Source organism: Sceloporus undulatus, chromosome 1 (genome assembly GCF_019175285.1).
Source record: "Sceloporus undulatus isolate JIND9_A2432 ecotype Alabama chromosome 1, SceUnd_v1.1, whole genome shotgun sequence".
Classification (NCBI taxonomy): domain Eukaryota; kingdom Metazoa; phylum Chordata; class Lepidosauria; order Squamata; family Phrynosomatidae; genus Sceloporus; species Sceloporus undulatus.
In genome coordinates, this window is record NC_056522.1 from 15,693,911 (window position 1) to 15,715,918 (window position 22,008).

Below are 22,008 nucleotides of genomic sequence, written 5' to 3' on the forward strand. Positions count from 1 at the left end.
TTCAGGAGTGCACAGCAACCGCACGCTCCCGAACCCTAGTCCATACGGAGTCGCCATCAGGGTCAAAATGGAAGACATTCAAGGAAACTGGAGCCAAAAAAGATCTCAAAGTGTTCCTAGGAAAGGCTGTGCAAAAACAAACTTACTAGTCCGGAGTCCACCGTATGGGGGCCGCCATGATGATGCAAGTGCAGTGCTGTGTCTGCACATCAGGGTGCCACACTTGCATCATTGATGCGACACATGTGTGCCATGGCACACGCATGCCAAAAAAATCCCTGCTTTTAGTGGGTTCTTTTTGGTGCGGAGAGAGCCTGCGCAATTTGGTTGCTGTGGGCCCCCTCCAGAGGGAAAATGGATGGCTTCTATATTATCTTAAAGACTAGTAAGTTTGTTTTTGCACAGCCTTTCCTAGGAACGCTCTGAGATCTTTTTTGGCTCCAGTTTCCTTGAATGTCTTCCATTTTGACCCTAAGAAGCATGGATTTTCTATTCCTAGCAGTGATTTCAGCTTGTTATGTCCTCTGCTTTTCTTGAACGTCTGTCCTTTTCAGCAAGGCTAAAAAGCATGAATTTTGCATTTATATGAGTGCACTGAGCTTTTAATCGGGTCATATCCCCCCTTTTTCCCTTGAATGGTCTCCATTTTGTCTGTGACTAAGAAGCACACATACATATAACTATTTTTTATATATTTAACTATATATATTTCTTCCATTTTGAGCCTGCCTAAGAAGTGAGGGAGATGATTTGGATTCAACATAAACATATAACTATATATAACTCTATTATATGCCACAAGAGGCACACATTTTGTATTTGTTCTGAGCTTTTGTTGGTCTGTCCAGTCCCCCCCTTTTGAGCCTAAGGAGCCTGAGCTTTACATTTCTAGGAGTGTTTGGGCTTTCCATTGGTCTCCTTCTTTTTACTGAATGTCTTCCCTTTTGAGCCTGCCTAAGAAGTAAGTGAGGGAACTGAGTTGCATTCAACATGCACACACACACAACTATATACATTATATATATATATATACACACACATATATATAACTTTATATCTTATACACACACACACACATATACAACTATATACATTATATATATATATATACACACACACATATATATAAATATTTATATATATGTAGTGTGTGTGTGTGTGTGTGTATATATGGACCTATATCCCAGAAGAGGCACAGGTTTTGTGTTTGTTCTGTGTCCAGTCCTCCTTTCGGCCTGGGGATCAGGAGGACCTTTCCATGTCTTTCTGGGAGTCTTTGGGCCTAGTTTCCTCGGGGCTGGCGTCCTGCCCTCTTCTTCTTTTTCCTCCTCCTCCTCCAACCAGCCGTTAGGCCCTGATGCTGCTGCTGCTGCTGCTGCTGGGCTCCCTCCCCTCAGGCGGCCCTGCCTCCTCCTCCTTCTCTCTCTCCCCGCCCGCCGAGTCCCGCCATTTCCTTCCCTGCCTCCTCCTGCTGCTCTTTCTGGGCGGAAGTGACCTGCCTGGGTCCCGGCTGAGCGGCAACAGAAGCCCCTGGGCCGCCGGCGTTCTTCGGTTGCTCCGTGACAGAGAGCGGAGGAAGGAGGAGGCGGCCCTGGCCCTGGCCTCCGCGATGGCCTCCTCCTCCGCCGCCGCCGCCGGGCCTCTTGCTCCGCAGAAGGAGCTGGTGTACAACGGGCTTCTTCCGTACGGAGAGCGGCTGGAGGGCGAGGCCCGGCGCCTCCTGGCCCACATCAAGGCCAACCTCAGCCGCGCCGTCCAGCTCCAGGAGCTCTGGCCCGGAGGCCTCTTCTGGACCAGGAAGCTCTCCACGTGAGTCGCCCCCAGGCTCCCAGCAGCAGCAGCAGCAGCAGGAGGAGGAGGGCTGGCAGGGGCCTCTTCTGATCGATCGATCGATCGGTATCGCAGTCTCCTGACAGTGAGGGGGAGGGGGAGCGGTCACTCTTAAGGCAACCAGGGGAGGAAGGGGCCCTGGGGAGGGGGAGGGGGAGGAGGAATTGATCAGTCGGTTCTCAAGTGGCCACTGGACTAATCGCAGTGTCGAAACTGAGCCCCTGGTAAAATAATAAAGGGCTGTGAGGAGGAGAAAGAGGGGCCTCTCACGATCAGCAAGTCTTCTGATCAATGAATATTTAAGGTCAATGGGATGCTTTGATGGAGAGTTCCTGCATGGCAGAACGGGGTTGGACTGGATCAGGGCCCTTCGCGGGGTCTCTTCCAACTCCTTGAGTCTGTGATTCCGATCAATGAATGCTTAAGTGACCATTGAAATGGAATTGAATAAGTGCAGTGCTAAAACTGATCACTTTTTAAAACAATCAGGGGTGGAAGGGGCAGGAGCAGGAGATAGGGTTGTCGTTGTACAATTAAATTCCCCACAACAACACACAGCCACATCCAGACTCTCCTCCCCCCAAAGCTGCTCCAAGGCACGATTCCTCCTGCTGCCTGGGCTTTTTGTGCCTCGAGGCAATTTCCGATTCAGTGGTGACTTAATATCAAAGGTTTGTTCAGAGGAGGCTTTTGCCATTGCCTTCTCCTGAGGCTGAGAGAGTGTGATTCGCCCAAGGTCACCTAATGGGTTTCCACATCTGAGCCAGGAATCGAACCCTGGTCTCCAGAGCTGTCCTGCCTTCAAGTCATTTCTGACCTCCAGCGACCCTAAGGCAAAGCTATCATGTGGTTTTCTTTGATTTGGTTTTGCTGTTGCCTTCCACTGAGGCTGAGAGAATGTGACCCACCCAAGGTCACCCAATGGGTTTCCACGGCCAAATGGAACCGCGGTCTCCAGAGTCAAGCCCAACACTCAAACCGCTATGCCATACTGTCTCTGGATGGAGCTCCCCAATGGAGAGGGGTCCATTTTGAAAGACTCCAGAGGCTGGATGGTGGTCCTGAAATGAACCCCCCACTTTTTCTTTGTTGGAGGATGCTGCTTGTCAGTGTCAAGTTGTTGTTGTTGTTGTTGTTGTTGTTGTTGTTGTGTGCCTTTTAAAATCTCAGCCACCCATGGAAAAAGTTTTGGTTTGGAGTATTGTGGATTTCTAGATTTAGCAAACTAAACCTGTACATCCCTCATAATTCAGAATTGAAGGGAACGTTGTACACATGTTGTTGCTGTTCTCACTGTGGCCCTAATTAGTAAAACATATTAATTAATAACAGATAAAGGGTCTTGAGCATGTTTTCTAAAGCTCCCCTGATTATTTGTGCTTCCAGTGAAGTCCAGTGTTCAGGATTGCAGGCAGAGAGTCCTGTGGCAGTCTCTTGCTAAATTTAGGGAATTTCCCCAGTTACTTTGAATGATTTTGGATGAGGGAGGACATGAGATATATATATACAGTATATATATTTAAAAGAAGTGCTTGGAAATAAGCTGTACTTGCATGAATGTGGTATGCTTCCCTACCTGCTCTCACAACAACAAAGAAAAAATGCTAGGAGGTGAGAGGCATAGGGTTTAGTGCTGTATGCTTTGTTCCAGACTGAGTGTATAGAAACACTATGCCATCCCTATTACGGTTGATAGGAACACTCTCTGTGTGCCTGTGTTGGGATTTTAGCCTGTCCCTGGAGGCTTAGGGTAGGCAAGAACGCCTCAAAACAATTGAGCGGTCAAAATACATACCAGCAAAGCAAAACACTAAGTGCAGTTAACAGGTTTCTTGGGAGCCAACAGCTAAATACCTTCAATTGGTGCTCTTTTGAACATCTGAAGAAGAGGGTTGTGTGGGTGTCCCAATCTGTGAAATGAGCATCCCTCTCTGCTAGTGATATGCCAAAACATGCGTGATCCTTCTTTCTTGGAAGTGCCACTTAGCTGGGTCTCTTTTTATTGCCCAAGACGATTTGTGGCCTGAAACAAACATCATCTCATCTGTAATCGTACAGACGATCAATATATTGAACATAAAGGAAACAAATAAAAAATCCCATCGACTTCATTACTCTGCCATAGTTTGTCATAGCAAAGATTTTTGTTTTTTCCAGTTGTTGTCATTGTTTCTGACTTACACTTGGCCCTAAGGGGGACCTATCATGGGGTTTTCTCAGGCTGAGAGTGTGTGACTCGCCCAAAGTGACTCACCCAGCGGGTTTTCATTGTGGAGTGGGAATTGAACCCGTATCTCCAGAGTTGTAGTTCAGTGCTCAAACCACTACACCATGCTTGCCCTCTTTTCCATCTTACGACGACGACGAGCCAAAGGAAAACCCATCACAGAGCTTTCTTGATAAGGTTTGTTCAGAGGGGCTTTGCCATTGCCTTCCTCTGAAACTGAGAGAGTACAAATTGCCCAATATTACCCAGTGGGTTTCCCCAGCCAAGCAGGAATTTGAACCCTGCTCTCCAGATTTGTTCACTACACTGACAAAGACAGAAAATATTTTTGGGTAAATCAGGCTTAATGAGTCTCAAGCATTTAAAAAGTAGTTGTATTCCAAATTTGGGACCTAAGTCGAGTAAGCAGTTTACTTCTAGTCGGGACAGTATCTGGTGATACCCCAGTTGCAACTTCCCCGGACCAAGGAACAGCTTGTTTTACGTTGCTTATGTGAAGCAACATAAATAATCACATGCCTACCATTGTTTGCTGCTGTTTGTAGTACTTTTGCTTCTTTAGGATTTTGTCTAGGTCTATTTATGTAAGTGACACAATCAATAGGGGACTGGCTTGGTCTTCCAGTAGTTGCAAGGTTGCAGCTTTGGTTTCAAAGATCTTCTGACAAAGAGCATGTGCCTCTAGTGACTATTTCCTAGAAATAAGCTGCTGCCCCTTTAACTTACACAATCTCCTGTGTAGGCTTGCATTTTGGCAAGTGTCACCTTTCTAGGTGGCTGAGTCTCACATGGACTTTGAGAAGAGGAAGATTTTGTTGGCTTTGGTGATGCTAGTCATTCCCTGAGCTTTATAGTTAGGCAGCCAGTAAATCATACATAGCTCATTACTCCTAAAAATAGTTGACCACGCTTTGTTGCCAAGACAAGCGCATGGGTTTTGTCCAGTGACTTCAGAGGCTTCATGCCTTTTGAAGCACAATTATGACATGGCTAAATGTTTGGCTCCAAAACAAGCACAATATTTCAATTGCGCATGCTAAAGCCTAACTGTGACTTCTGGCATTTACTTACTGCTCATTCTCACAAAACGCTTTTGCTTGCTCATGTGTCAGCAAATGTTTATCAAAAAAGGAAGGAAAAAAAGAGAGTGCTCTGAAAGGATTGCAAAAGCAAAGGGACATGCTTCTAGTTCAAGGACCTCTCTGTTTTTTTGGATCACTGATAAAATGATTTGTCACTGTGCCTTCCATCCAGAGAAATAAAATTGGAACTGTATTATTCTACAGCAATTGGGAGAGTAACTAATTTATTGTATGCAGAAGAATATTGCAGCACCTTTGAAACTGAGAGCAGCATGCGCACTGCAAATATAATCCAGTTTGACACCACCTTAACTGGATGGCCTTTGCGATTTCTTCCAACTCTATGATTCTAGTTTGTTGTGGAATCAGCTCTGATGAGAAGGCTAAATGTTTCACAAAACTACAGTTCCCAGAATTTCATAGCATTGAGCCATGGCAGTTAAAATGGTGTCAAACTGGATTATTTCTGCAGTGCAGATGCAACCTAAATTAGTCTCAAAGGTATGGCAAGATACCTTGGCATGCGGATATTCCAGATTAATACAATTATGTCTTAATTTATTGTAGTATGAGCTCTTTGAGGTGTCTGTTTTCTGGTAAAGAGGAGTGAAACAGCCTTACTTACAAAAACTGTAACCAGATAATTTTCACTATACTGGAATATTAAGTGCCAAAACAATAGTTTTAAACCCTTACTGTTGATAAAATTGACATGAAACAGTAGCCCTGTCCAAAGGCTTACAGTCTACAGCACCTTTGGTCAACTCATTACTGTACCTAATATTTTGTTAATAGTGATGAAAAAGAAATTGACCAAGAGGGTCAACTGTATTACATTTTAACATCACTAAGCAAAAACACTAAGAGAAAATCTTAATTGGGCAGACAGGACATACTAGATTGCCTCTTTTGGATTCTGCTTTGTAATGCTGTGTTAATATTTTCCCCCCGAAAACAAGAGAATGAACATGTTTTGACTGAAAGCTGAATTTTCATATTTCATCTGTATACTATACAAGCAACACTGTCAAAGTGGAACCTTTTGGTGAATCTTCAACTCGCTGGCTGATGATGATTAGATCTTTTGAAGTCAGAAAATCTGTTTATAAGTGCTTGTTTTCTTGCGTGTGGTCTTTCTCTGCATTTCAACTATTTTTTTTAATTCCATATATCTCTTTCTTATATTTATGACCTCTTCCTTAAAAAGTTCAGAGCAGTTCATAGAGGGCTCTCCTTGTTTTCTCATCCAGATAACTGCCTGTATCCACACCCATTGCTCCCAGGCCTGCTTACTGTTCAAGAGATGTGGGAATGATCTGAATGTTCTTTTAACAGAACTGCAGATGCACCATTGAGAAATGAACAATAACATTTAATGGTTCGCCCACAAGTTACTTGCTCAGGAAGGATGAGAGCAGGGTTTGTCAGAAAGCTACTGCATTTTTATCGCTTTGCTTGTCATTAAAAACTTAAACCCTAATACCAACAAAAATAAATTTTGTTAGAACTGTCATGCTAAAAGATGGCAACAGCACAAAAAAGTCATCAATACCACCATACCATTTTAGTAATTTAAAAGGACACTATGATTTGTTTTGAAAAGTAAACAACAAAAAAATACATAATACCATATGTATTGCTTATACATTTAACAATAACAGATTCTAGTTCCAACACGCCAACCTGTAGTTATTTAACAGTATGCACCATAGCCACTAGGCACTCAGCTTCTTTCAAAATATTTCCACATAATGAAGGACTGCATTTTGCTTGCAGCTGTAACTCTGTGTTACAAATTAGTAGCAGAATGTCCATCATTAGAAACACCTCTCTCTCTGTATATAATAGCAGGGAATTCATACAGCATTTAGTGCTATATGTTCATTGCACAGAAACTGGGCTGTCCAGGTACAGGAGTGGAAGGCAGGTTTTTTTATTCCTGCAAATGGGGCACCAGAAGAGTAGTTTTTTATTTTTCCTTGTAGGAACTAGGATCTAATTTGTGTTCAGGGAAGGGAGAAATAAAAGAGATGTATCCAGGGGCATCATTATAGGTCCAAAACACACTGCAGAAACAATCCAGTTTGAGACTGCTTTAATTGACTCAATGCTAGAGAATTCTGAGAACTGTCATTTTGTGAGACATTTAGCCTTCTCTGTCAGAGAGCTCTGGTGCCACAATAAACTACAATTCCCATGCCAACTGTGCCTGCATAGTGGTCAACTAGTTGCCTACAAGACTCCTGTAAGCAAGATATGAGTGCAACAGCACCCTCCTACACTTGCCAGCAACTGACATACAGAGTCATAGTCCCTTCAGTAATTGAGAAATCTATCCAACAGACTTGATTCTCAGTGACTGAAGCCACCAGAGAGAAAACAGCTTTAACTCCACTATGGTCCAAAACACACTGCAGAAATCATCCAGTCTGAGACCACTTCGACTGGATGATTTCTGCAGTGTTCTTTGGACCAACATCCACACCCCCACATTGTGTACTATAGCAATCATCCTTATATACACCAACACAGCTAGGATTCGGGTCCAACACCCTGCTAGTGTTTTATCAGCTTCCGGTCATGTAGCCACAGTGACAGTGCAGCTTTGACCTGCTATGACTCATCTCCATGCTCAAGTTGCATTAGTTTCCTCTGAGTCAGCATTTTCTCTTTAACCAATTGCATGCATCTGAGACATTTTACACAGCCTGGGGCAAAAATATACTGACTTGGGTAGGGCAGGATTTAGCAGTACCTTTGACACTAATGGCATGTCCACCTGGGCCAAACATGTCTGTTCCCCCTGTCCCAACAGTGGGGGGACTAGAAGATGCACAGCCTGAACCCCTGTTCTGGACCAGAAAGACTGGCATATTCTGTTCCAGTACCAGGGCACTGGCTACTTACCATGCATCAAAATATGTCCCCCATTACTCCAGTTCCTCAGGAGCCCTCAGTTGTGGCATCTCATTCTGACCTCAGACACTCATGCTGGGCAGCTTAGTGGGTTGTCCCTGCGAGTATCCACCCGACGCTGCAATGGAGGATCATTGGGGCAGTTCCAGGACCATGATAAGGCAGGCTGCCCCCAGTATATCCTGCGTTTGCACCCTCACTGATACATTTCAACATTATATATATATATATATACACACACACACACACACACACACACACACACACACACACACACACATACATATGAGAGAATGATATACTGTATTTCAACATTATCTCTTACGTCAGGTATTCCACATATTATTGTAGATGACAATTTTTAAGGTCTTGCTCTGTTATGATGGAGTTACATCTAGTGGACAGTTGGAAAACTGAGTAACATGAGATAGATGTTCGAGACTCTGATCCAAAGCACACTGCAGAAATAATCCAGTTTGAGACCGCTTTAACTGCTCTAGCTCAATGCTAGGGATTACTGGGAACTGTAGTTTTGTGAAACTTTTAACCTTCTCTGTCAAGAGAGCTCTGGTGCCAAAATAAACAACAATTCTCAGGATTCCCTAGCACTAAGCCAGAGCAGTTAAAGCAGTCTCAAACTGGATTATTTCTGTAGTGTGTTTTGAACCTCTGACTACCATGGCTTTATCTCTCTCCTTCAGACTGACTTAGAGTCACTTGCTAGCTCTATTTTACTTAGTGATGGTAGAAGAGAACTTACTTGGACAACCAGTAGTTTCCTAAGCCTCCTCCAGACTTCCTTGTGTGTGATGAAAATTTAAAAACTTCAAAAAATTAGTATCTATCTACTAGAATATATTTATGAACTATGGGGATTCATGTGATTCCAAATAGGAGATTTAGCCATCTTGAAACTTTGTCTTGGGGAGCTGTATTTAATATTTCATAAACCCTTGTTTCATCACAAGTTACTTTGTTTACCAAGATAGATTCTTAGATAGAATTACACTGGTAACTATAAAATGTCTCACATGGTTGCCTTACAAAACATTTTGAACTTGAGTAGAGGCAGTGTGATACTGTTTTTCCTCTTTAACTGTCTCACTTTGTTTACTGTGCTTTCTCACTTTGTTTACGGTGAGACCTGTTTTCACTCTGGTAGAAGTTGTGTGGTAATGCTGTCAGGGCATATGACTTTAGAAGACATGACTGTTAACCTTTTGCATAGGGTTGCCATAAGTGAGGACCTCCAAACCGGGACAAATGTAGGACAAATGCAGGACAACATTTTCAAATGTAGGACACGTTTTATATAAAATGGAGGACACGCAAAAAATTGAGGCTTTTTTTAGAAATGTTAATATAAATGCATGTTTCTTAGGCATGATCAAAATGGAGGACATTTTGACATTATTTGTAGACAGATCACAGAAATGTACTTCCCTTTCTGGCCACCCCCCTCCCCCCATTCCAAACAGCACATTTGAGGGCATTGAACATGGTGCTTTATTTTACATTGCCTTCTTGCATTATTTCTGAGGCTTATTCCCACAACCAAAACCCTTTTTCAAGGGACTTTTGGTTTTTCTTCATTTTGACTTGTTTGTCTGTATTCCACCCCACTAAATAAAGGAGACATGAATGGAGTTAATGGGTACAAGTTGTTAAACAAAAAAGTCTTGTGAGACTCTGTAGGCAAGAGTGCACCATCTTAAGAACTGCATTAGCACAACTAGGCTGCTGCCACACTGCTTTCACTCTCATCACTCCATCCTATGGAATCCTGGGATTTGTGTAGTTGTTTTGTTGTGGGGCCAAGGCTGGGCTTTGAAATCTCAGGCATAAGAGAGGCAAAAGGCTTGGGCTGCATCTACACTGGAGAAATAATCTGGTTTTGAGACCACTTAACTGCCTCGGCTGAATGCTATGGATTCTGGAAGGGAATGGTGGTTTGTTCAGCACCACAGCAGAATGGCAGTTAACCCCTGGAAAGCTCTCTGACCAAGGTGACCAATGCCCTCAACCCAAAATGTAGGGCACCCAGCAAAAAAATGTAGGACATGGCCAAAAATAAAAGCTAAAAAACACCCATGTAATTATAAATCCATGCTTCTTAGCCATGATCCAAATGGAGGACATTTTGAAATGTGACAGAAGAGGACATTCCTGGAAAAGGAGGAGGATGCCTGGTCACCTTGTCTCTAATCCAAATGCACTGCGAAATAAAACAATGCTGGACTGAAAAGGCCCAGAGTTCCTCACCAAAGCTGCATCCACTGAGGAAATAATCCATTTGAGAGTGACTTAACTGTTCCTGGGTTAGTGCTGGGGAATGCTGGGAATTGTAGTACATTGTGGCCCCAGAGCTATCTCTGACAGGGAGTCCCATAACCCGCAAACGTAGTTGAACTGCAGTGCCCAGAATGCCTCACAGTTGCATCCACACTGAGGAAGTGGTCCAGTTTGAGACTGCTCAGTGCTGTGGAATCCTGGGAATTGTAGTCTATTGGTGGCCTCAGAGCCATCACTGACAGAGAAGTCTCAATGTCTCCCAAACACTAGCATTCCCAGGATTCCCTTAGGCACTGAGTTAAAACAGTCTCAAAGTGGGTTATTATTCCTGCAGTGTGTGTGAGAGATATAAAAGCTAGGGACTGGGTTCATTTGGAGGATCTCTGTGTTCCAAAACACACTGCTTGGGACTGCCAGGGGCTCAGTGCTATGGGAATCCTGGGGAATTGTAGTTTATTGTGGCACCAGAGCTCTCTGCCTCACAGATACCAGAATTCCAGAGCATTGAGCTTTGTTGCAGTTAAAGGGGTCTCAAAGTGGCAGAGGGGGGGGGGGAGAGAAAAGCCAGGGAGTGTGAATGAGCTCTGAGAGGAGGAGGAGAAGGAGGAGGAGGAGGGAGGGAGGGCCAAGGGAAGTGGCCAGGACCACCAGAGGAGCCCCTGCTTTTCTCATCATCGCAGCCTTCCACTGCTGGCAAGAGGCTCTGCCCCCAGCCAGGCAACGCCTCCATTCAGTCTCCTTTTGTCAAAAGAGCTCTGGTGGCCACAAGAAACTACAATTCCCAGAATCCCATAGCACTGAGCCATGGATGTTTAAGGGGGGGGGTCAAACTATTTCTGCGGCCTTTTTTCAACCCCAAAGCCTTCTGATTATTTACCAGCAACTTGCAAGGCAAAATCTCTTCCTTCCAAGCCATTGAAAACAACCAAGTGGAGGGGCTGGTTGCTTCATTTCTCATTGGTCAGCTTCGGGGAGAAATTTGCATGGTTACAAGGAAAGAATCATAGAAATCATAGAGTTGGAAGAGACCGCACGGGCCATCCAGTCCAACCCCCTGCCATACAGGAAATCCAGATCAAAGCATCGCCGACAGATGGCCATCCAGCCTCTGTTTGGGAAACGACCTCCAAGGAGGGAGACTCCCACTACACGTCGAGGAGTTTGTTCCATTGTCCAACAGCCCCCTACTGTCAGGAAATTCCTCCTAATGTTGAGGTGGAATCTTCTTTTCCTGCAGCTTGCATCCATTGCTCCGGTGTCCTAGTCTCTGGAGCAGCAGAAAACAAGTTTTGCTCCCTCATCAATATGACATCCTTCAAGTATTTAAATAGGGCTATCAGATATCACCTCTTAACCTTCTCTTCTCCAGGCTAAACATCCCCAGCTCCCTGAGTCGTTCCTCATAGGGCATGGTGGTTTCCAGACCTTTCACCATTTTAGTCGCCCTCCTTTGGACACGCTCCAGTTTTCTCAATGTCCTTTTTGGAATTGTGGCGCCCAAGAACTGGACACAAATATCCAGGTGTGGGGCCTGACCAGAGCAGAATAAGTGGCACTATTACTTCCCTTGAGCTAGACACTATACTTCTATTGGATGCAGCCTAAAATCGCCTTGCCCTTGTTAGCGTGCCACATCGCACTGTTGACTCATGTTCAGCTTGTGGTCTACTTGGACTCCTAGATTCCCTTTCACATGTTGCTCCTTAAGCTAGGGTCTCCATGCTATATCTGTGCATTTCATTTTTTTCGCCCTAAGTGCAGTACCTTACATTTCTCCCTGTTGAATTTCATTCTGTTGAGCTCTGGCCCAGCTTTCTAGTCTATTCAGGTCATTTTGAAATTTTGATCCTGTCCTCTGGAGTATTAGCGATTCCTCCTAATTTAGTGTCATCTGCAAATTTTGATAATTATTCCCCCAATTTTTTCCTCCAAGTCATTGATAAAGATGTTGAACGGTACTGGGCCAAGGACAGAGCCCTGTGGGACCCCCACTGGTTACTTCTGTCCAGGATGAAAAGGTGCCATTGTTGGAGCACCCTTTGGGTTCGGCCTGGGGTCAAACCAATTACAAATCCACTTAACAGTTGCCTTGTCCCGCCACCATTTTACAAGCTTGTTTGTGAGAAATGTCATGGGAACCCTGTCAAAGCTCTTACTGAAATCAAGATATACTATAGCCACAGCATTCCTTCATCTACCAAGCTGGTAATTTTATCAAAGAAAGAGATTAGATTTGTCTGGCATGACTTGTTTTCTCTGAAACCATGTTGACCTTTTTGTGATCATGGCATTGGCCTTCTAGGTGTTCACGAACTCTCTGTTTAATGATCTGCTCCAGAATCTTTCCTGGTGTTTAGAGCCCTCAAAAAACGATCGTGGATAAAGATTACAAGAATACTGAGTGGTATACATTTAAAAAGATGAGGCATATTTAGACTCCCAGTGAAACAGGAATGATTGATGGCCTTTTTTTTTTTTTTCTTTGCTCACTGTAACCTGAAAGTAATTGCCTCTTTATAATTATATATCTATTTTTTTTAGTTAGACCGCTCTGTCCGCAATGATCATAGCGGTGAACATGGTGCCTCAGGTACGAAAATAATTCGTAAACGGCGGGCCGCTTTCGTAAACCCCAAAATGGGAAAAGCCTTCGGTAAGGTCGAATTGCCATAGGGGCGCTTTAATGGGGGAAAAGCCGCGATTTCTCGTGGCGAAAAAAAAAAGCCTTGAAAAAAAAAAAGCACCACCAAAAGTTTTTCGTAACCCGAAAAAACATTCGAACCCGAACATAATTCCCATGGGATCTTTTTTTCTATCCCGAAAATTTCGTAACTGGGATTTCTTCCCGAGTACCAAGCTGTACAGTAAAATTGGAATTGTCAATACAAAAACAAAAAAAAAATTGAAGGCCCTCTATTCCCCTCAAGATGGTGGTTGGAGGAGGGCTCTTTTCTTCCAGGCCAGGCCTCTCTCCCCCTCAAGATGGTGGTTGGAGGAGGGCTCTTTGTCTTCCAGGCCAGGCCTCTCTTCCCTCTCAGAGTGGTGGTTGGAGGAGGGCTCTTTGTCCTTCCAGGCCAGGCCTCTCTCCCCTCCTCAAGATGGTGGTTGGAGGAGGGCTCTTTGTCTTCCAGGCCAGGCCTCTCTTCTCCCCTCAAGATTGGTGGTGGTTTGGAGGAGGGCTCTTTGTCTTCAGGCCAGGCCTCTCTCTCCCTCTCAAGATGGTTGGTTGGGAGGAGGGCTCTTTGTCTTCCAGGCCAGGCCTCTCTCCCCCTCAAGATGGTGGGGTTGGAGGAGGGCTCTTTGGTCTTCCAGGCCAGGCCTCTCTCCCCTCAATTGGATGGGTGGTTGGAGGAGGGCTCTTTGTCTTCCAGGCCAGAGCCTCTCTCCCCTCAAGAATGGTGGTTGGGGGAGGGCTCTTTGGTCTTCCAGGCCAGGCCTCTCTCCTCTCACGATGTGGTGGTTGGAGGGGAGGGCTCTTTGTCTTCCAGGCCAGGCCTCTCTCCCTCTCAAGATGGTGGTTGGAGGAGGGCTCTTTGTTCTTCCAGGCCAGGCCTCTCTCCCTCTCAAGATGGTGGTTGGAGGAGGGGGTCTTTTTTTCTTCCAGGCCAGGCCTCTCTCCCTCTCAAGATGGTGGTTGGAGGAGGGCTCTTTTGTTTCTTCCAGGCCAGGCCTCTCTCCCCCTCAGGAGTGGTTGGTTGGAGGAGGCTCTTTGTCTTCCAGGCCAGGCCTCTCCCTCTCAAGATGGTGGTGGTTGGAGGAGGGCTCTTTGTCTTCCAGGCGAGCCTCTCTCCCTCTCTAGATGGGGGTTGGAGGAGGGCTCTTTGGTTCTTCCAGGCCAGGCCTCTCTCCTCTCAAGATGGTGGGTTGGAGGAGGGCTCTTTGTCTTCCAGGGCCAAGGCCTCCTCTCCCCTCAAGATGGTGGTTGGGAGGAGGTCTTTGTCTTCCAGGCCAGGCTCTCTCCTCCTCAAGATGGTGGGTTGGAGGAGGGCTCTTTTTCTTCCAGGCCAGGCCTCTCTCCCCTCAAGATGGTGGTTGGAGGAGGGCTCTTTGTCTTCCAGGCCAGGCCTGCTCTCCCCCTCAAGGATGGTGGTTGGAGGAGGGGCTCTTTGTCTTCCAGGCCAGGCCTCTCTCCCCCTCAAGATGGTGGTTGGAGGAGGGCTCTTTGTTCTTCCAGGCCAGGCCTCTCTCCCTCTCAAGATGGTGGGTTGTGGAGGATGGGCTCTTGTGTCTTCCAGCCAGGCCTCTCTCCCTCTCAAGATGGTGGTTGGAGGAGGGCTCTTTCTTCCAGGCCAGGCCTCTCTCCCCTCAAGATGGTGGTTGGAGGAGGGCTCTTTGTCTTCCAGGCCAGGCCTCTCTCCCCTCAAGATGGTGTGGTGGAGGAGGGCTCTTTGTCTTCCAGGCCAGGCCTCTCTCCCTCTCAAGATGGTGGTTGGAGGAGGGCTCTTTTTCTTCCAGGCCAGGCCTCTCTCCCCTCGATGGGTGGTTGGAGGAGGGCTCTTTGTCTTCCAGGCCCCGGCTCTCTCCCCCTCAAAGTGGTGGTTGGAGGAGGGCTCTTTGTCTTCCAGGCCAGGCTCTCTCCCTCTCAAGATGGTGGTTGGAGGAGGGCTCTTTGTCTTCCAGGCCAGGCCTCTCTCCCTCTCAAGATGGTGGTTGGAGGAGGGCTCTTTGTCTTCCAGGCCAGGCCTCTTTCCCCTCAAGATGGTGGTTTGGAGGAGGGCTCTTTGTCTTCCAGGGCCAGCCTCTCTCCCTCTCAAGATGGTGGTGGTTGGAGGAGGGCTCTTTGTCTTCCGGCCGGCCCTCTCCCCTTAAGATGGTGGTTGGCGGAGGGTCTTTGTCTTCCAGCCAGGCCTCTCACCCTCTCAGATGGTGGTTGGAGGAGGGTCTTCTTTTTCTTCCAGGCTAGGCCCTCTCTCCCCCTCAGATGGTGGTGGTTGGAGGGGGCTCTTTGTCTTCCAGGCACGGCCTCTCTCCCTCTCAAGATGGTGGTTGGAGGAGGGCTTCTTGTTCTTCCGGCAGGCCTCTCTCCCCCTCAGATGGTGGTTGGAGGAGGGCTCTTTTTCTTCCAGCCAGGCCTCTCTCCCCTCAAGGTGGTGGTTGGAGGAGGGCTCTTTGTCTCTTCCAGGCCAGGCCTCTCTCCCTCTCAAGAATGGTGGTTGGAGGAGGGCTCTTTTTCTTCCAGGCCAGGGCCTCTCTCCCCCTCAAGATGGGTGGTTTGGAGGAGGGCTCTTTTCTTTTTCTTCCAGGCCAGGCCTCTCTACCCCTCAAGGGTGGGTGGTTGGGAGGAGGGCTCTTTGTCTTCCAGGCCAGGCCTCTCTCCCCTCAAGGATGGTGGTTGGAGGAGGGCTCTTTTTCTTCCAGGCCAGGCCTTCTCTCCCCCTCAGATGGTGTGTTGGAGGAGGGCTCTTTGTTTTTCTTCCAGGCCAGGCTCTCTCTCCCCCTCAGATGGTGGTTGGAGGAGGGCTCTTTTTCTTTTTCAGGCCAGGCCTCTCTCCCGTCTCAAGATGGGTGTTGGAGGAGGGGTTTTTGTCTTCCAGGCCAGGCCTCTCTCCCCTCAAGGATGGTGGTTGAGGAGGGCTCTTTGTCTTCCAGGCCAGGCCTCTCTCCCCCTCAAGATGGTGGTTGGAGGGGGTCTCTTTGTTTCTTCCAGGCCAGGCTCTCTTCCCCTCAAGATGGTGGTTGGAGGATGGGGCTCTTTGTTCTTCCGGTCCAGGCCTCTTCTCCCCTCAAGATGGTGGGTTGGAGGAGGGCTCTTTGTTCTTCCAGGCCAGGCCTCTCTCCCCTCAAGATGGTGGTTGGAGGGAGGGCTCTTTGTCTTCCAGGCCAGGCCTTCTTCCCCTCAAGGTGGTGTTGGAGGAGGGCTCTTTGTCTTCCAGGCCAGGCCTCTCTCCCCTCAAGATGGTGGTTGGAGGAGGGCCTTTTTCTTCCAGGCCAGGCCTCTCTCCCCCTCAAGATGGTGGTTGGGGAGGGCCTTTTTCTTCAGGGCAGGCCTCTCTCCCCTCAAGGTGGTGTGTTGGGGGGGTCTTTTTTCTTCCAGGCCAGGTCTCTCTCCCCCTCAAGGGGTGGTTGGTTGGAGGAGGGCTCTTTGTCTTCCAGGACAGGCCTCTCTCCCCTCAAGATGGTGGTTGGAGGGGGCTCTTTTTCTTCCAGGCCAGGCCTCTCTCCCCTCTCAAGATGGTTGGTTGGAGGAGGGCTCTTTGTCTTCCAGGCAGGCCTCTCTCCCCCTCAAGGTGGTGGTTGGAGGAGGGCTCTTTGTCTTCCAGGGCCAGGCCTCTCTCCCCTCAAGATGGTTGGGTTGGAGGAGGGGCTTCTTGTTCTTCCAGGCCAGGCCTCTTCTCCCCCTCAAGATGGTGGGGTTGGAGGAGGGGCTCTTTGTTCTTTCAGGCCAGGCTCTCTCCCCCTCAAGATGGTGGTTGGAGGAGGGCTCTCTTTTCTTCCAGGCCCAGGCCTCTCTCCGTCTCAAGATGGTGGTTGGTGAGGGGTGGGTATTTTGGTCTTCCAGGCCAAGCCTCTCTCCCCCTCAAGATTGGTGTTGGAGGAGGGCTCTTTTTTCTTCCCAGGGCTCAGGGCCTTCTCTCCCCCCTCAAGATGGTGGTGGAGGAGGGCTCTTTGTCTTCCAGGCCAGGCCTTCTCTCCCCCTCAAGATGGTGGTTGGAGGGGGGCTCTTTGTCTTCCAGGCCAGGCCTCTCTCCCCCTCAAGATGGTGGTTGGGAGGGCTCTTTGTCTTCCAGGCCAGGCCTCTCTCCCCTCAAGATGGTGGTTGGAGGAGGGCTCTTTGTCTTCCAGGCCAGGCCTCTTTCCTCCTCAAGATGGTGGTTGGAGGAGGGCTCTTTTTCTTCCAAGTGGGCTGGCAATAGCTCTGAGTGGCAGATGTCTTGAAGACCTGCTCTCTAGGCTAAGCCAGGCAGGGAGGCGGGGAGGGTGGCACACAGCCATGGGGAGGGGTGGAGCTGCCTCCAGGGCCTTGCTGGGGGGCGAGGTCCCGGGGGAGGGGCCAAACTGGGGCGGGACCGTGTGGCCCCGCCCCAAACCAGGAAAGTCCCGCCCACAGGTGGGATATGGCAAGCCTACCTTTGCAGCTAGCCATGATTCTCTTGGGTGCCATTCTAGCCTTTGCATGAAGTAATTGGATGATCAATGTGATTTCATATCTTATATTTGCAGACTTAGATTAGTGCCTAGCATTACAAATATGTATGTGTCAAGTAGGGGAAAATTACAGATGTTTGACATTACTTGTTTTCCACTTATTTCTGCAGAATTTTGCATCTGAAAGTTTGCGAGCTCCATTTTTATAACACTTCTGATTGATATACTATCTAACAGCTGTTTAAAATGCAAGACACATCCAGTAAGCCCATCATATCCATGGATTCTTTATCCATGGATTCAAGCATCCATGGCTTGAACATGGCTTTAAAAACATACATACCTTAATTTTGCCATTTCATATAAGGGACACTATTTTACTAAACCATTATATTTAATGTGGCTTGAGCATCCACGGATTTTGGTATCTATTGGAGAGTCTTGTAACCAAACCTCAGCAGATAACAAAGGCCCACTGTATCATCTTTTTGGGTAATTTAATGGAGCATACATATTCAAAGGTTACAGAGTATTTCTTTAAGATTTGTTATATTTAGTTCCTTTATAAAATTTCTCATTAATTTAAATCATTTATAGTAATATCCCTTTAGAATTATGTCTTCTACAGTTACTCTCTTGTACATACAAAGAATTGGCAGTGCTGGAGAGTACAATAATCTCTCCATATATAAACAAAACAATCAGTTTTAGCTGTCTCTCCCTCTGTTCTGTAAGTGGTTTTTAATAAGTGAAGAATTAGAAGTTCTGATTTAAAATAAAGTAGCTAGGAAATAGGAACTGTCATGTACACCACATGTAATATATGTTGGAATTGTATTTGGAAACAATTAAAACCTGCTTCTCTTGTTTACTCCTTGGTTTGAGTTGATGAAGAACAAAGAATAATTCTGCCTTGAAGGAATAGCAATTTGACAAAATAACCGAACACTAAAACTCCAGTTCCACACCCTACTGCAAGGAGGTGCAGATTGTTCAGCATGAAGGTCCTCCTCAAGGGAAATAATAGCTGGAAGAATGCAGTCGATCTGTCACTTCTGTATGCTAGTGTTTTATGAGAGCCACTGTGGAGTAGTATTTTGAATGTTGGACTACAACACTGGAGACCTGGAGACTGGAGACTACAACACTGGAGACCTGGGTTCGATTCCCAATCCAGCCATGAAACTCACTGAGTGACCTAGGCCAAGCCACACATTCTCACCCTTAAGAGAAAGCAAAGGCAAACCACTTCTGAACAAATCTTGCCAAGAAAACCTTGTGATAGGGTTGTCATAAGTCGGAAATGACTTGAAGGCACACAACAATAACAAAGATACTGAGCAGCTGTTGTTGTTGTTGTTGTTGTTGTTGTGTCCCTTCAAGTCGCTTCCGAATTTGGTGACCCTGTCACAGGGTTTTCTTGGCAAGATTTGTCCAGTGGATGTTTGCCATTGCCATCCTCTGAGGCTGGGAGAATGTGATTTGCCCAAGACCATCCAGTGGGTTTCCGTTACTGAGCTGGCATTCGAACCCTGGTCTAGTGTCCTACTCCAGCGCTCATTAGCAGCCATAAGGTGATCTCAAATCAAATTCTGAAGATGTTCTTTTCTATATAAAACGAAACTGAGTTGGCATTTTTAGAACTGGGAATCATGATGGTGTTAGCAGTTTTGGAAATTACCCTTCTCATTGTTCTACACAGTTGGGGGTTACAGCTGATCCCAAAGGATTATAAAATGAATGAACAAGCCTAACCTAGGTCCAAAACACACTGCAGAAATAATCCAGTTTGAGACCGCTTTAACTGCCCTGTGCTAGGGAATTCTAGAAACTAGTTTTGTGAGACAATTAGCCTTCACCGTCAGAGAAGCTCTGGTGCCACAATAAACTACAATTCACGGGATTCCGTAGCACTGAGTCATGGCTGTTAAAGTGGTCTCAAACTGGATTATTTCTGCAGTGAATTTTGGACCTTAGACCATTAGTAAAAGGGCAAGTTAGATTTCACCCTATTTCTTCTATTATAATTTTTAATTCCAAAATGACCTTTCATGAATCATGAAGAAGGAAAACTCTTTATTAGAACCTTATAAAGTATATTTAGTGCTGGTGATGCTGTAACCACTAGTAAAGGAATGAGTTAGATTTCACCCTCTTTCTTCTATTTCATTTTTAATTCCAAATGACCTTCCATGAATCATGGACAAAGAAAACTCTCTGTAAGACCCTTATAAAGTACTGTATATTTAGTGCTGGTGATGCTGTGTTCAGTCTGTGTACATCTTTTCACTCTTCCTGAATTAAAATTGCTGATGTTAAAAATTATGACTGAAGAATGCTGGTTGTTTGGGAAAAGAGCAGAGTCAGCTTCTGTTGCCTCACGAATCACTGTTGTAATTTGCAAACCTAAGAGATTTAGGGCGTTTGCGACTACATACGTTTGCTGAAAATAAAATAAAAGAGTGGCTCTCAATTCTCTAAAATCTAAACTGTGGAAGGATTACTTTAGAAAGGTTGTTGTCACAATTAAAATAAATGTTATGTTTTAATAAAATTCTCAATATTAATTATGATACAGTATTTAGCATCATTAGTTCTAAAGCACCTAGATGTTATACTAAAATCATTAACAGTTCTGCCTGAAAGTTTATAAGAAAGTAAATGCATATGAAGACCATTTCCTTTGGGAAACTCACAGACAAGATACCAGTTTAAAGCAGTAAGTCTGTCATGATTAGCAGTCATCTTCTTTTCCATGAATTTGCTAATCCAATTTTAAACTGATCATGTTGGTCATTGCTACACCTTCTGACAGTATGATGAAACTAAATCCTTGGTTTAACAGTCTGTGAAGAATGACTTTATTTTATCTCTCCTGAATATCCCACCTTTGTTCTGGTCTTGGGGTCTACTATGATGAAAGATAAAAGGGGGGGGGGGCTATGCACTTTCTCCATCCTACAGATAATTCTATAAAATTCACCTATTTTATAAGCTCTAAATTTCGTAGAACAAATGTTGCAGAGTTTGGGTGAATTGGGGTTGCTTTAGAATGTTTGTTTTGAAATGCAGTGGAACTGCGCATAATATTGCAAGTATGATCTTGGTCCTCGGTTTGTTGACAGCATTAGTAGTATTGATAGTCTGAAACATACTATATAGAAATTTGATTTTTTGACTGGTAGTAGAATCTGGGAGTTCCATTGTATTAAAAAGGTTCAGTACAGGTGGAGTCTCCCTTGTCTGAAATTCTTGGGACCAGAATTGCTTTGAATTTTGGAGTTTTTTAGATTGTGGGATATTTGCATATATATAATGAGATATTTTGGAGATGGAGTCCAAGTCTAAACATGAAATTCATTTATGTTTCATGTACACCTTATAAACATAGACTTGAGGCACTTTTATACATAATAGTTTTGATAATTATGTGCATGAAACAAAGCTTGTGTGCACTGAACCATCAGAAAGGAAAGGTATCACTATCTCTGTCACCAATTTTGGATTTTGGAGTATTACAGATATTCAAATTATTCTTAATTGTTATATATGTTTACTGCAGGGATCACAAGAGTAGAGTAGTAAACGATAAATGCACCATTTTTTGTGATATGAATATATCAAGGGCAGGTGGCTTTTTGTTCAGTATTGTACCTTTCACAAGGTTGATATGCAAATGGTTATTCATATAATTGCTTCCCATGCAGGAATTAATTCATTGAATTCTCCTACCCAACCCTTTTAAAAAAGTTTTTACTAAATAATAAAACCTTATGTAGTGGATCCTTGGTATATGCTGGGGTTTGGTTCCAGGACTCCACATAGATATCAGAATCTTTGGATGTTCAAGTCCCATTAAATACTGTGGCATAGTAAAATGGTGTCTCTTACATAAGAAGACAAAATCAAGGTTTGCTTTTTGGAATTTATATTTTTAAAAAATATTTTCAAGCTGTGGAGGATTGAGTCCATGAATAAAGTATCAGTGGATACAGAGAGCCAACTGTAGACGTGAGAAGATATTGGGTATAATCATGAAGTAGAGCTATAACAACTTTCTGAGCGGTTGTTATGCTGTTCCTTCATTTTTAAACAAAATTTTAAAAATGTACTGTATTTCAAAGGTTAACCCTTGATTTCAAAAATGAGTTCTCCCACCATAACTGGAAATGAGCAGTCATGCAGGAAAATCTAAATGCTGAAGAGAGCCAATTGATGCCTTAGAAAATAATTAACTATTTGTGTGAGCCACAATTTTTGAGGCGGATAGAGATGACACTTGGGAATTGCCTCTCCTGTGTCCTTGGGGCATCTAGAGATAGAAAAACACTGTGTGCCAAAGTGTGTGTACAAGAGATTGGAATTAAAAGGAGAAAGGAAACCTCAGGATGTGCAGATATGTATGCTGGTTGATCATGGGTTCAATCAATATTGAATTTTTTTCGTACTTTAATTACCAAGCTCTTTGAGGTTAATGGATAATTTCTGTAGGATATGTTTTCTTATGAACAACAATTGCTATCTTAATTACATTTGTTTCTTATTTCTTAGAGTTAGAGCTTGTCTACATTACCT

At 45.2% G+C, this 22,008-nt stretch overlaps 2 protein-coding genes across 3 annotated transcripts in view; one reads left to right on the top strand and one right to left on the bottom strand.

Moving 5' to 3' along the window:
* ACYP2 (acylphosphatase 2) overlaps nucleotides 1-8,834 on the bottom strand; it is a 146,672-nt gene extending 137,838 nt beyond the window's left edge. Inside the window, exon 1 of one of the 2 annotated variants that reach the window (XM_042440061.1) lies at nucleotides 8,816-8,834. Coding sequence is in view for 1 of the 2 variants with exons in the window: in XM_042440052.1 (XP_042295986.1) it covers nucleotides 8,047-8,053 (7 nt within the window). In the remaining variant the exon portion in view is untranslated. Of the gene's footprint in view, nucleotides 1-8,046; nucleotides 8,227-8,815 lie in introns of those variants that run through there. The other variant, XM_042440052.1, reaches the window with a different exon arrangement.
* PSME4 (proteasome activator subunit 4) overlaps nucleotides 1,472-22,008 on the top strand; it is a 128,408-nt gene continuing 107,871 nt past the window's right edge. Inside the window, 1 exon segment of the mRNA XM_042440031.1 lies at nucleotides 1,472-1,809. Within this exon segment, the coding sequence (XP_042295965.1) occupies nucleotides 1,610-1,809 (200 nt within the window). The 5' untranslated portion in view covers nucleotides 1,472-1,609.